The 16133-nt window shown below is 35.2% G+C and overlaps 1 protein-coding gene across 1 annotated transcript in view; it reads left to right on the forward strand.

Moving 5' to 3' along the window:
* Ptpmeg (protein tyrosine phosphatase Meg) overlaps positions 1 to 16133 on the forward strand; it is a 299589-nt gene that overhangs the window by 262385 nt on the left and 21071 nt on the right. Inside the window, exon 14 of the mRNA XM_089090461.1 lies at positions 11718 to 11834. Within this exon, the coding sequence (XP_088946587.1) occupies positions 11718 to 11834 (117 nt within the window). The remainder of the gene's footprint in view (positions 1 to 11717; positions 11835 to 16133) is intronic.

The following is a 16133-nucleotide window of genomic DNA, read 5'->3' on the forward strand; positions in this document are numbered from 1 at the left end:
TTCTTTTTGCTATCTTGGAAAGCTGTTAGTTTAGGAAAACGAAACTTTCAGTAATAAATCCAAGGCCAAAAACATACTCAGGGAAGGTATTGTAAAGCTTCAATGTTAATCTCCTGATTTCTAAGTCTTAGAAATTTGCCAACTTGACAGGTGAATTATTGTAATTTTGACAAAAAAAGTCTAATTTCCGGTTTTTGGTTTCTTTTTCTCTGGTTTTAGCCTTGAAAATGCAATCCCTGTCATTTAAGTGTAATTTTAAGCCATAACAATGTTTTTTTTTTCTAAGTTTAGGAGATGTATTTGCAGATCTTTGAAACCTCATAAATTGAGATTGAGCAAAGCTGTTAAGCTGAAATCAGAAATCTTGTACTTCATTGAAGCACAAGATCTATTTTGCAAGGTTTTACTTTTATAACACAATGATTTTTAAAGGTCATCAAAGGTAAGTACCTTTAGAGGCAGAAGGAGTGCAGGTATATACTTCAAAAAACCTTACCAGGACATACTCAAGTATGTAGATCAATCCCTGAAAGTTTAATTTTGCTAAACAAACCCCTTTCCAGTAAAGCAAAAAGTAGCTAAACTACCTAAATTTTAAAAGAGGAATTTTCCCTAAATATTGGCTACGCGTAGAACCCTTTCCAGCCTTTTTAGGCTTGGAGGGGGATAGAGGTGCGGTAAATCCAAGCAGTTATTTCTTTGAACTAATCTCAAGAGGGATTTTTCCTAATTTATTTCACTGCATGGAGATAATATATAACCAGGTAATTCGTCCATTACAAAATTAAAAGAGTGTCATGTGGTTTATATAGATCTTATTTTTGAATTGTCCTCAACTCTTTCTTTAACGCATTTTTGCTATTGTTGTTTTTCATAGAGGGGAGACTTACTAAATAATGTAATGTTCTAGAAAGGACAACACTAGTGGTATCTCGTGAATCTCTGAAAGAAAAATTATTTAAGGCCTTTCACCTCAAAGCTGTAACTAAGCAAATATTAGTGCGTATTGAAAGTAATGTTTCTTTTATAGCTTCAAATACCATGGCTACCAATAAGCATGGGCACTGTTCTGTTTTTCTGAAAAACAGAAAAAAATAAACAGGGCTTGAATGAAACAGAACAGAAACACAAAAAGTCAACAAAAAACAGAAGACCTGTTTCTGTTCTGTTTTTTGGTAAAAACAAAAAACTGCTGTTTTCGTTAAAAAAATAGCTGTTTAAACAGTTATTTTTAGAATATCTAAAGCTTAAAGAAGAAAAAATTATGAATGATAAGTTTGGACTTATTATCAAAGAGTTAATAATAGAATCAGTTGTTCAAGCCTTAAAGCTTATGTTTTAAAAATTGTGCTTTTCCAGTGTTTGGATATTTTCTGGGCATACTGCTGTCACGTGAAATAATCGGTAATCAAAAATGTCTGTTCGCTCGACACACTAGTAGTAGGTACGCTAAGCTGCACTCTAATCTTCACTTCCAGAGTTTTCAGAACAAGGAACAGAAAGACCGTCTGAATCATTTTCATCAGTTCGACCGAGATCTTCGACTTCATCAGAGGATTCCAAGCAATCTTTTTCAGGGATGTCATTGGATAAGTTTTGAGTGGACAAGAATTTAAGAGTGCGCGTAACAGCTTAATGAAGAAAGTGTTCAAAACATGAAGTCCAGGAAAGTGCTCATACCCTACAGGCTTTGGTGACATTGTTCCCAGAATCAACCACAGCGCGGAACATCGTATCTGTCAGTGAAAACTTCCTGATTGCAACTTGGATTTCTGAAAGGATGTTAGTAGCTGTATGAGAATTTTTAGGCAACTTGAAATGTGAAAGACAGTGGTGCAACCTCAGCTTATTTTCATCTTCCGGGGGTAATAGGCAGTAATACCTATTAAGCCAGTTCCTTTTGCAGAATAGCAGCGAAAAGTCAAGCTAGCCTGAGTGGCAGACCATAAAGCAGACTTCTGAACGTTTTTCTTGGTAGCAACACTTATGTGACGATGGGTGGCTCCCCTGGATGGTGCTTTCAAGTGCTCTGTTGTTTTTTAAATAAGCTGTTTCATATCTGGCTTATCAAAGACAGAAAGTGGTAGTTTGTCCTTAAACAGAGTTTTGCTGCAGAGCTTTCGCAGAGCAGCTTGTTTTGATCGATTAGAAATTAAGACTGGTCGTATATCTGCTCTTTGTATTCCAGATTCCACTAATCCATTGCTCTTTGTGTTACTTGCTTCGCTATCTGGAGCTTTCTTAAGTGAAGCAACCTGACTTTATAATTTTTTTTTTTAGTTGGTTTGGGTTTCTAATTTGTTGCGCCAGCCGCATATACTTTATCTTTGTGCATATCAATTGTATGCTTCCTTTTAAGATAGTACATAAATGTCGTGGCAGAGACTCCCTTAGCCTTTAAAGACGCTTTGCAGAAGTTTCACGTGATACTTTCTTTGCTTCTTTTTTTTCTGTAGGTACCCAGAGAGATGGCTTACAAGTTTTGCTTGGAACATCCAATTCGTCATCAGAAAATGACATCATACTTTTCTTAAAACAAAAGTTGATTTTAGGATTTTTCACAAAATTAGAAGCACCTTCCAGCCTACCATTTTGAACACTGCACCTCCACCCGAATATATGAACTCTTTCACCTTAGTAGCGTAACTAGGGGAAAAGGGGCTTGCCTCCTGAGTAGTTTTGTTGGCGCAATGAGCCAAGAAAATCAGTCAGCAAATAAAAATAAAATGACAGTTCCCAACTATGGTTTTTCTAAAAACTTAGACCATTTGCAGCACATATTAATTTTTATGGGAATTTGCTTGTCCATAATAGATATTTAAGAGATACAAGAAATAATATACTGCTTAGTGATAATTTTTTTTACTTCTTGTGCTGTATGGCAAAAAATACCGCGTTCACCGGAAGATTGGTTTCCTACTGAATGAAGAAAGTGTATCAGCATTTATAAGACTTTGGCCAGTTAGACCAAAATCAGCTAGTCAGCACAGTTTCAACTCTAGACTTTCCTTAAAAGGATTTCCATTCATTTTATTTAGAGATGGTTTTAGTAACATGAGAAAAAGTATATTTGGGATCCTGAAAAAGTATATCTTGTTATATTGATGCAATAAAGCTTGCCAGCAAAAACATTTTTTTCTATTGGACAAAATTGCAATACGATTACATTCCTCTTTGACTAATAATTTAAGAAAATTTAAAGTTAATAATCAATATTTATCATGTATAGGTCAGTATGGAAAACCTAGCAAGTCAATGTTATCTAGCAGCATAAATTCCATAAAAATAGTTGAAAGTTCTCCTGGTTAAAGTTGTAGATTACTTCCCATGTAACTTAGGATGCAGAGGCCCTACCAATAGAACCAGGATATACAGTAATAAGGGGTTTGTTTGTATCCTGCTTCACCTGGACAGTATCTATGCAACTTTGCTGCTCAATTGACTGAATGATATACAGTAAAAAATAAGTTGTTTTAGTTGAACTAAACTGCCTCTTTACCGTTCTCACATTTACACGCATACCTACTCTCATCTTGCAATTTTACTTGCCACGCTTCTTTGCAATTTCAAATTATGATTTAAAACGCTATTTTGTAAGTTCGAAATTTCTGAGTATCTCATTATCATATTCATTAAAGTAAATTGAGAACAGAAGAAAAAGAGGTAGAAAAAAACAGAAACAGGAAAAAAAATAACTATTACAAAAACAGAAACAGAACAGAACAGATAAATAAAAATCAGGTCTTCTATTTTTTTTTTTTTTTTTTTTTTGTATGAACAGAAAACAGACACAGTGTCAATACTCAGCTATGAATCGCTTAAATAAAAGGAATAGACATTTTCAAATTTTAGAAAAAAGAAAAAGTCAATGTGCTAAGTTAAGCCATAATCCGTCTTATTACAGCTTTAGTTACTCTTGGAGATCCCAATTACATCACTGTTGGTCACGACGTGTCATCATTTCACGAATTGAAACACTATTGATTTTAACATACTTTTAATTTGTAGTCGACCGCATTGGCGCTGAATTGCACTTGTTTATATCTACTAATTAACTTATAGCCAATTGTAGGCTCCATATTGACGATTATTTCTTCTTCTTCTTATAATGGTGATTTTGCATGGCTTGCTTAACAAGTTTGTTCAGTCTTGCTGTTTTGTGTTTTGATTATACATGCGAAAGATTATAAAAAGACGGAAAACGTTACTCAGTTCTCCATTTGCCAAAATGAACAAACAAAGCCCCAGACAAAGGCAAATGTAAAGGAATCAGTTTCGGTTACGCTGTGCAACACGTCTGGTAGATATCTGATTGATTGATTGATTGAATGAAATATTGAAGGTGCCTTATACACACATATATATAATTGATAGCCCTACACATACACAAAGTTAATAGGTTCAAGTTCAAGTTCTTTTATTCAATAAATATAAAAACTCCACAATCCCCCCCCCCCAAAAAAAAAATCCCTTGAGATGACCGTCCGAGAATCCATCAGATGTTCCATAAAAGAACATCCCTAAACGCAGATTCTTTTATGCAAAGTTTGGTGACCCTGGAAATGCTCCTGCCACAACCTTCTTCTCGGGCTCAATGGTGTTAATCCTCGAAACCTAGGAGGTAGGGGTAAACGTATTTTTCAAAATCTAAGGAGGACAATGTTGTTGTTTTGTCAATGAAAGTACCAAAAAAAGTGTTTTTGAATGAAAATACCAAAAAAGGCATTGTTTAAAATCCAAAGCAGGGAGCAAATCCAGTTGGGATATACTCTCGTTCCTCTTCCCCAATTGACGCCTGTTCTAAGGCTGTTTTTGGCTCTTCAGTAGGCTCCATGGAATTGGTCGAGCATGGAATTCCTGTCTTTTATAATATTTTCATGTTTTTAAAAGTTAAATATTGAAACATCAGTGGATTATTAAAATAAAGCCAAACTCACAAGTTGTATTTTTTTTTTTTTTTTTTTTAACTGCTTACGTGAAGAACATAAGAGAATTATAAGAGAACCATATGAATTTCTTCCGTGTTTGCATATGCATTTGAGTATTAAAAAACATGTTTCAATTTATGCAGTTCAATAAGGATTTCATCAAATAGGCTTTCACGTGTATACATGGAACTAATTGAAATATACTCAAGGTGTTAACATAGTTTTTTACTTATCCTGTAACATTGAATGTAATTGCGCACAACTGCGCTTGTTTTTATTGTTACTTCATATTGCTATAATGTTACTTTGTATATATCGTTGCTTAACATTGCTACAGGACAGTGGATAGCATTATGAAGTTAAGCCACGGCACTCTGCTCGGTTTTACATCACTTTTCTTTTCTTTTGTGTCTGTGTGTTTTTAGTCAGTGTTAGCATTTAATCTAATTCTTTGTCATTTTGTGGCATTAGTCATTTTTAGAAATCTTCTTTTGATTATAGAAAGGTAAGAGTGAATAAAAAAAAAATTGGTACTTACGTATCATACCAAACACACTCGAGAAGAGAAGTAAGGTTAATCGTAAATAAATATACCAAAATATGTCAAAATATAATACTTTACGAAGAAAATTATGGAAACTACCACAAAGAATTATGGAAAACAGGCCGCCCAGAACGCATTATACTAAATACTGTGGTGTTTTTTTTTGGGGGGGGGGGGTAGGAGGTGTAGTTTCAAACTAAAAATTTGGTAAAAAGTTACTATACAGCCCATGCCTCTTGACTCTCCGGATGTAGACCCCTCTTACCCCTCCCCAATTTAAAATGCTGGAACTACGCCCTTTTTAAAAACCTAACCTAACCAAAATACCAACTCTATATAATAAATATTTAGTTAAAATATCCGTACATGGTAGTTTTTCTGCTGAGCCTAAGCTAAATGTCTCTGAATACAGATAGATAAAACCGGTTTTCTCACATTTAAGAAAAACCGGTCTCACATCTTAAGAGAGCAAATTTCTCGAGTGTGTTTGGTATAATACGTAAGTACCAAAAATTTCAACTTTGAATTTAGTCATTTTTCTTCTGAAGTGACTAAATCAGTATATTGACGCGTTTTTTCATTTCAGTCTATGACTTTCTTCAGTTTGAGTCTTAAGCCTCGTTATCGATGGTAAATGTATACATTTTGACAAGGTTTTGTTTCTAAAAGTTCAAAGAGACGCAAATTTGTCCCTGCAGTGACCATAGCTACCTGGTTTATTTGCATAACAAATTTCTGAATTTGACGTACAATGCGAAAACGAATCACAAAAATTATGAGGGGTTTTAACACTAGCTGATTTCTAATGACAAGCAGTGTTTTGTTGCTTTAAGGACGTTCGGTACCATAAACGTTATTTTGTGAGTCACAGGTTCGGTTAACAGTCTCAAAGACAAAGCATTAACAAATTTTTCCAGCCCCAATTGGTGCTTTTTTACCAATTTTGGTAAAAATTGATATGGATTCTTAAATGTGTGAACAGTTCGAAAAAGCTAAGGAGAGGCTATTTTAAAACAAAGAAAACCTTAAATTTCTTTCTTATTGTTAAGCAAAGTCCTGTCTATTCTTTGTACATACAGTGTAAACAGTATGCATCAGGGGCGTAAATTGCTATGGGGCCGGGGGGGGGCCAGTTGCCCCCCAGACCTCTTTTTGCCCCCCCCCCAGATTTTTTTAGATTGTACCCTTATTTATCCTTCATCCGAATAAAAAATACAGATTTTATCGAATACAAAATCTTATACGAAATGACACGTAACCCGGAGCCTCGTGTTTTCTCTAGCATTGTCAAGTAAAGATAGTAACCAGGAACCTCGTGTTTTCTCTAGTATTGTCAAGTAAAGATAGTATTGAATGAATTCATTTGTTGAATAAGAGTGTGCGATGAGTCAGAGAAAAATAATCGATATTTTTAAACCTAGTCAACCGGCTAAAAAAGCTAAGTTGGTGGATAGTGTAGCAGCAACAGAAGCTGGCCCAAGTGAGGTTTGTAATTTTGCCATTTATGGTTTGACTAATATAAACTTATAGCCTTTGCTTCATGCAATAAATTCCATGCGAACTAAAGTTTAGCCTACAGAAGTAAGATCTTAATATCGCGCTACAACTTTGGATTAATGTATAAATCGCAAATTTTGTGGGGAAAATCATATAACCGAGCATATAACAAACAATTATAGATATAGAGGTGTCATTCACGGAGGGGGGGGGGGGCAGGCTAGGACTTAATAGAGGAAAACTGGGCCAACAGCCAGTTTTATCATACTTAATTTAAGTCAAAGAGTTTTTGAATAGCTTAAGAGAATGAAAGAGCATTAAATGCTTTCCTAAGGCCCAGCCATTTTTTCTAGGCGGCCGCTCACCATTATTTATACCTCTTGTTATATTCCCACACTAGAAACTGGGTATGGCGCAAAAAGGGGATGAAAAAAAGCCAAAATACATTTGAATCGACAGTTTTAGTATAAATAAAAATTGCAGCTTCGTGACAAAATTCTACTTTTTAAAGTGAAATCGGCTGTTATTGCGAGGCATTCGCTTCACCTCAGCGTGCTTCATCCAAAACAAAATTTACAACTTGCCCTCCTAGATTTTGCTGATAAGCTAGGTAAGTACGAGAACCTTGATGTATTGATTTGCTAAGTTTCTTATTCGGATTATGTTATCGTTTAATTTACGAAATACTACTCGTAGTTAAACTGACAAAAAACGATATATATGTTTTAACCCTTTTAAATTTCAGTTGACTAGCTTATACTATTTTACCGAATTCTAAAATCTGAGAATTTGAGCATTTGGAGGCGCTTAAACATGCAGAAGATGCTAGAGCGTATTAAATGATCAATCGAAAGATATTTGTATGCTATCGTCAATTTTGGCGGAAATAAAGCTATTATTATAAATGAGAAAAAAAGCACCCTATTTAATAGACCACCCCGTTATTAATCATGAAATAACAAAAACGAAAACTATTAAGGGCAAAATTCCAATACGTAACACTAAACGGTAGCAGAAAAGCTAATTAGAAGCTAGGAGCAGGAGCGTCACTATCACTTTTTTTTAGGGGGGGGGCGAGCACGACGAAAGTTTTCCAACAAAACCAAAACTCTACCGACGGAAAAAAGGTTTAGAGTGGCGAAAGTTTCTGTATAAATGGAAGTAAATGGCTTGAAAACAGTATTTTTTGCTGCGGAGCGTTGGAAATTCTAGAAATATTTACTAAGAAAGTCTATTATTCCTTATGTCTCCTAGACACCTATTTAAGGGAACAACTCTTTCAGAGCTATCGGCCTCTGAATAAAGTTAAAATGTTTAAAAGCGAAAGCACTGGATTTTTTTTTGGGGTGGAAGTGTACGATAGCATCGGATACGATATTGAGAGGCAATCTTGACATCTCCCACCATAAAAGGGAGGCACCCAACCAGCCAAAGCTAGCCGACTACCCCAAAACAAACGGTCGCCGTTTTTCTGCTAAAGCCTATGAGAAAAAACCATGGGTAGAATACTCTATTAAAGAAGACGCCATTTACTGCTTTTGCTGTCGGCACTTTTCCTTAACAAGAAATCATGGAAATACTTCTGATAATGTAGTGTTTGTCGACACAGGAATGAATAACTGGAAAAAGCTATTCGAAAGGATTGAAAAACACGAGGCTTCAGAAGCTCATAACGAAGCAAATCGCAGCTGGACCAAATATAAAGCAAGTGTGGCACATCTGAGTCAATAGCTACAACTCTATTCAAATCGGAAGGAAGCCATAGCGGAAAATCGCCTGCATATAGTCACACTTGCGAAAGTGGCACGTGCCCTAGCACGCCAAGGGCTCCCATTTCGAGGTCAAGATGAACACGACGACTCACACAATCGAGGTAATTTATAGAAATACTAGAAATGATGACAGAGGGAAACCCGGATCTTCAGAAAAAACTAAAACGTTGGTATGAAGCTATTTGAGTCCCTACTACCGAAATACTCTCATAAGCGCATACTGGCTGACTTCTTTCGAGAACAATAAAGTTGCTCTATTAAGAAATGTTGGGCAATATGCGCAGATGAAACGAAAGATCTGTCGAAAAAAGAGCAGCTTGGTTTAATTATTTGGTTTATTGATAGTAATTCTATCATCCGCGAGGAGACATTCGGAAGTACACATCTTGAACAATTAGATGCTGCATCCCTTGCTAATGCAATCAAGGATCTTGTTGAAAAGCACGAACTGGATTGGAACACCTCTGTTGCTCAAGCCTATGATGGTGCGAGCGTCATGGGCGGCGCATGTAATGGTGTTCAGGCTATTCTTAAAGTATTTGCACTACAAGCTAGGTATATTCATTTTCACGCCCATCGCCTAAATCTTGTGCTTGTGCAGTCAATAGCTTCTTGTCCGGAGGTTAGAAACTTCTTTTCTTGCATTCAGGCATTATATGTCTTTCTCAGCCGAAGTGCGCCACGTCACGAACTTTTCCTTCGAACCCAACAAGAACGCGGAGAAAAGAAGATTGAGCTCAAGCGGCTAGCCGACACTCGATTGTGCTATTGGTTTTCCTCAATTCAGAAGATCCGGACACGTTTAGGTGCTATTCTCGAAACATTAAGGGTTATTTAGGATGAAGCCAGTTCAAAAGAGGACCGTTCTGAAGCTTCTGGATTGTTGGCAACAATTGATGCCAAATTCTGGCTCATTCTTGAAATAATGAGCAGTATCCTTGGTCCGATGGATATTGCATCCAGAAAACTCCAGTCCAAGAGCCTCGTTCTTTCAGGCGTAAATTCTCTGGTTCAAGCAGTTCAACAACAGGGTCTAGAGCTCCGATCTGAAGAGCGTTGGTTTAAGATGGTCGAAGCAACGAAAAGCTTATGCGAGCAGCACTCAATTCAAATAGAAAAGCCTAGACGCTCCGTTGCTATAAGCAGACGCCTTCTCGATTTTTACGTTGAACCCACTGTTGGTGCCAGAGCAAGAAATCGAACAGAAGAGGATCGTGAAATTTTTCAAACTTATAGGTCGGTCATTTTATACTTCATAGTCGACCGAGTAACTTTGGAGCTGAGATAAAGGTTTGGTGAAAACTCCTCAGTAATCCAAGGCTTAGAAGCGTTTGAGCCAAGTTCACCGAAGTTCCTGGATGCACGTCTAATACAAGACTTTGTACGTGACTTTCCTACATTATTAGTAAATGAGTTGAAGTTTGAGTCAGAGATAGCCTTGGCAAAATCTTATTTACAAAGGATGAAACCAGGATGCCCATCAAAAGCTTTTGCCTACCTCTACATGAACAAAGACGCCTTTGCTGTCATCTCGGAAGCTTTCGAAATTGCTTTGACGCTCTCCGTTTCAACTGCCTCTAACGAGAGATTGTTTTCAACGCTTAAGAGGGTTAAGACATATATCAGAACAACCATGACTGATGAGCGACTTAGCGATTTGTTAGTTATAGCAACCCAGCCGGAAAAAGCGAAAAAGATAGATTATAACCTTGCCTTCAACAAGTTTGCTTCCCTAAAGCAACGACGTTTCCCATTAGAATAGTGGCTCTCTCTGGATACTTCAGTCGTGATGCAAACAAATTTATGATTTATTTGCTTAATTGTGTTTATGTACTTGAATTTTTGTATATCTAATTGTGTTCTAAACTTTGTTATCCAAAGAATTTTAAGTTGGCTACCGCTTAATTTGGTTCGATTTCCCCCTCCCTTGGATTTTTGCTAATTCAACCCACTTGAGGCTGGCAAGTGAGACATGGAATTTGCCCCTCCCCAGGTTTTTTTTCATTTCCGCCAGTGTGCTTCGCGCCAAAAAACCCTGTTCTAGGCCTTCACTCAATTCAATTCTTAACAAAACAAAATGACATTTCCTAATTATAAATTTTCTATTTTGGCTTAGATCCTTCACAGCACAATATATGTTTTTAAATAATTTGCTTACCTAAACAGGAATCTAAGAAGTCCAATTTAAGGAACAATACTGTTTTTAATAATATGTCTGATATGTTCGGTACTTTGTGGCAGGAAATGCTCTTTCCAATCAATTAACTAGCTCTGAATTATACAATTCCCCCAGTAAAAACTTTTTTTTTTTTTTTTTTTAACAGAATATAATCCTAATATTTTTTTAATTTCCACAAAAATTAAAATTGAAATTTTTAAAATTTTATTCCGTGAGGTGGCAAAATCTTGCCCCCCCCCCCCCAGAATTTTTGTGTATTTACACCACTGGTATGCATCCTGTGTTGGTAAAGATTTTAATCAAGGCGGTTAGCGCAACAGGAAACTTCCAAAGCTGTCAAATTGCTCAAAGACTTTTTTGAGCTGATTTTGAAGGTTTTCCAAGGACGTATACTAGAATGTTGGAAGTTACTCTCCTCTTCTGAAAATTCTGCTGTCTTTGCTCAAGTTAACTAAATTCACGCTTTTACTCTAAGTTTCATTAAATCTTAGTATATTTGTCTCCGAAACAAAAAGGCAAAAAATAAATGGTTTTTCTAAGATTTCCTGGAAAGTAGGTGTTGGCTTCTAGTTTATGTGGTTTATTTGGACCTCTTATCAAATGTATACAAATTATGGCAACACTGCCCATTCCACTCTTAATAGTTTCGCCACACAAACTAAAAAGGTTTACAATGGAGGAGATGGGGTGATGCTTTATGGTATCGAAGAGCCTTAAACCAATGGAATATAGTAGAGATGCTATGGAATTATATACAATATGGATTTCTACTTGTTGAATTCTCTCCGATTTTATAGACGATTCTACAAGATTTGTTCTTCAGTCTTCCTCAACTGGTGATTACATAAACGCGGATTTTGTTCAAATGGAAATACCTAAGTCGGGAATTGTCAACCGCTATGTTGCAACTCAAGGTAAATAACTGCTTTGCAATTTTGTCTAATTGCCTCGCAACTTTTTGCAGCAAAGGAGTTAATATCTCAAAATTAGACTTAATGATAAGTAAATTTTGTTCCATTATTACAGTTCGGGTGACGACATTTTTGCTTGCCTTTTTCTTAAAAACTTAAAGAATGTTCTTGAGATTGCTCTTTGTTGTCTCTGCTCTATATTTGCTAATTTATGGAGCAAAAGTATATTGTATGTTAAAAGCATTTGTTTACTGATAATAAATCTTGCGAACAAAAAAAAGGCTGGTATATTTTAGCTTAAGACTTAAAAATCACAAACTGTGGAAAATGAAGATAATGTATTTTAGTTTGAAAAATAGTTGTGTAAATATTTTTTTTTACAGTTAATTTTTTCATGCATGTTTTTTTTCCAAACTTTATGTGCCGTTTGTCTTCTGTGACATCCTATTTTTAAATTTTTTTTTTTTTAATTTTGCTTTTATTTTTTAATAACTATTTTAAAAAAATGCTAGTACTAAAAATTCACTGCATTACGAAGTCGCCTGAGGTCAACACATCCTCCTCCGCCTCAGTCTGTTGAAAGCTTAAATCTTTACCCCTCCTAATAAGTTCCAATTTCCTTTAAATCCTCAATATAACCCCTTATTCAGGACGACCTACTTTTGGTTTGACCTAAGATGAAAGATCAATTCTTGGCAATCTGTCATCTTTCATGCGTAAACCTTATCCTAGTAATCACAACCTTTGTTATCATTAAAGTCCTAGAAAGTGGAATAGAACCATATTTTTTATACATGTTGTTGTTTGACTTACGATTAATCATGCAGGTACAAAACTATCCGTAGACAGTTCCTTTAGAAAATAGCTAATGAATCCTCCTCCGTCTTTCGAAATGATCACGTTTCAGTATCATACTTGACCTCTGTCATAACCGTAGCTTCTAATATTCTAGTCTTGATTCGTAGACTTACCCTCCTATTCTTCAGAACCTTTCCAGCTTAAAAAAAAACAACTTGGGTCTGGGCTTTTTTTTCATATTTACTACATCCACCATCTTTACTAATAACACTACCTAGTTAGATAAAACTATCTACTTGATCGATTTTCTCGTTACCCAACGTTACGTCTTCGCCTTCATTTACTCCTAGTCTATGTGACTTAGTCTTCTGAATATTAATTTTTAAATGTATTTTTGCACCCCAACTTTCAAAAACCTTCAAAACATCATTTGTTTTGCTAATTTTTTCACTTACGTCACTTAAATCATCTAGATAGTCCAAGTGCAGAAGAGTTTTACTTCGCATTTGATTCCGTGCCCTCTAATAACCTTTTCTGTGCTTCTTAGGTAACCCATATAAGTGGGATAGGACACAACCCTGCTTATCTCCCTATTCAACACCAAACCAACTACGTACGTCATTTTCTACCTTAACCGCAGCAATAATAGTCTCTTACTCAATTTAATATAATTATCTGATACGCCATACAAGGATAGGGCTTAACTAAGGCTCTTCTATCGGCTTAATCAAATTGCTGCCCATGATCTATAAAACTGACGACCATAGGGGTCTGATGATTCATATACTTTGCAATTATTAATGCTAGAGTGAAAACTTGGGTGATGCATCTTCTCCTCTTTCTAAAATCACACTGTTTTTCTCTACAGCACTTTACTTACAGTGGCTCTTTATCTAATAAATATCTGCATGCTAAGTAATACGCTTCCTACAGAAACCGAGCTAATGTCTCTATAATTACCACACTCACTCTTATTCCTCTTCTTTCAAAGGGCTTAACTAAAAGTTATTTATCTATTATTTAAAATTATAACAGTAATTTATCGCTAGCTTTGTAACCACAGGAATTTTTTTAAGCTCGTTTACTACTATCAGAATTTGAGCCTTATTTTCTTTAATCCATTTAACACTTTTAAACTTCTCCTCCCAAAATAAATTATTCTTCACTTACAAACTGTCTAAAACTTTTTTATTGTTTCTGTATCATAACCTTCAATTCTATCACGTTTGGGTCAATTCTAAAAATGTTCCTATCACCCCTCTTTAACACCCTCCTTATCACCAATTTAGGCTCTGTTCCAATCTTTAATTGGGACACGTCCTCGCTTATTACCTCCTTTTTGATTTCTTAGCATGCCAATACAGTTTTTACTGTTGTGCTGTTTGGCTGCATCTTCCAAATCCATGGCCTTCATTTATTACCTCCAAATGATACATTTCAACATATTCCACCGTAAAATCTGACCACAAACTTTACCAATATTTTCTAAAAATTTACACATTCTTATTGGTCAAAGTATGCCTTTGTATATGTTATGAGGCCACATTTTTCAGTCAGTCAGTTGCTGTAAGATAATATACCTGTTACTGGCATGCTACCTTTTCACCAACTAATTCTCATTGGTGTGCTTTCTTCCATTAAAGTCTATTCATTAACTATTTAACTAGACATTTAACTAGATGGCGCTATTGTTTTTATGTTTGGTAAATTTTAGTAGGCTGTAAGTCAAACTGTGTTTATTTAATGGGTTTTTCCGTCGGGCAAACAACAAACTGTTAACTAACATTATTAGAGAATATCTTTAACAAATCGAATACTTGTCGGAGAATTTATTTCTGTTAGCTAACAATTGTATTTCCACCGTCCACACAGGTACCTGTTGGCTAACATTGTTTGCAAACAAATGGATGTCGGAAAAACCCCTTTAAACTCAAAGCCATATTTTAAATTGTGGCAGCTTTTCTATTAACGAGCCCCTATTTTTGATAGATTAGGAAAACGTATATGAAAATCAATAAAAGTGGAATCTGACGCTAGCATAAAAAAAAAAATAAAATAAAATCACCGTGCCATCTAGAGTTTAGCGACTTTGATCCTTTTTTAGCTTACAGTTAACTACTTTACATTTTTATTTCATAGAATATTTTCTCAAGCTAACTCAGGCCTATCTATTGCAATTTGACTGAAATAATTCTCGGAAAGTAAAATGTGCATGACTTGACTTGACTTTTATCTTCAACTAATAATACATCATACTTAACTGGCACTTACAACACATTTTTTGAATAACATTATCAACAAACGTAGAAATGGTAAGAACGTATGACGTTTTATTAAGCCACTATTGTGACTTGAGCAGCGTCACACAATCTTTTATCATAAACCAAAACTTATTCACTCTTTCTACTCTTTTCATACCATTCAATACAAATTAACTCAATTTAAATTTTTTTTTAAATTTTTTTTTTAAAAATTAATTAAAATTTAAAATTTTTTTAAATAAAAAAAAAAAAAAAAAATAAAAAAAAAAAAAATTTAATTCCCACCCAAAAAAAACTTTTTTAATCTAATTTTAAACTGAAACTGGTTTTCTGACTCCCTAATGCTCTCCGGGAAACCATTCCACAAATTAACTGCATAATTTCTATTTACAAAACTAGATCGACTCGTACTCCTTACTTCTGAGACTAAGCTTACACGACCTCTAGTCCTATGATGATGATAATCAGAATTAACCTTAAAAAAATCTCTAAAATATTCAGGAGATAATCTGTTAAGCACTTGGTAAGTAAACACTCCCGCCTGATGGTCCCTGATCTGATGAATATTTAAAATTCTAAAACTAATAAAAGATTCCCGCGTATGCTCATACTGAACAAACTCACCCAGTACTCGAAGTGCCTTATTCTGAAGAATCTGCAGTCTTTTAATATTTGAAGTAAAATTAGATGCATAAATACAGCAACCATAAACAATAAAAGGATGAAAAACAATATGATATACATTTCTTAAAAGAGTTAAAGGTACCACGTGTTTCAAATGCCGCATCACTCCAAGACCTCGTCCAAGTTTAGAAGAAATCATATTTATGTGTTTCTTCCAACTCAAATTATTTTCAGCATAAAATCCTAAATATTTATTTTCAAAAGCCTGTGAAAGTGACAAATTTTCAAATACTACGGAAGCACTATTTACAATTTTTCCTACCCTACTAAAAATCAAATAATTTGTCTTAGAAGTATTAACAGCAAGGTAACTCAAGGAGGTAAACACCAAAAGGTTTTCCAGCGTTCAGTTTGCTTTATCCACTAGTTCTTCCAGTGACCGTGCAGAAATCGTCAAAGCAGTATCATCTGCAAATTCTGTAACAGTTGCTTAAGGCATGTAGAACCTCAGAGTATCTATGTATACGAGAAAGAGTAATGGACCAAGGACTGATCTCTGAGGAACTCCAAATTTTACAGGATAGACTCCACTAGCGATGTCATCTATCATTACTTTAGT

This window comes from Artemia sp. Qi Xiang Cuo, chromosome 6 (assembly GCF_049724085.1).
Source record: "Artemia sp. Qi Xiang Cuo chromosome 6, ASM4972408v1, whole genome shotgun sequence".
Classification (NCBI taxonomy): Eukaryota; Metazoa; Arthropoda; class Branchiopoda; order Anostraca; family Artemiidae; genus Artemia; species Artemia sp. Qi Xiang Cuo.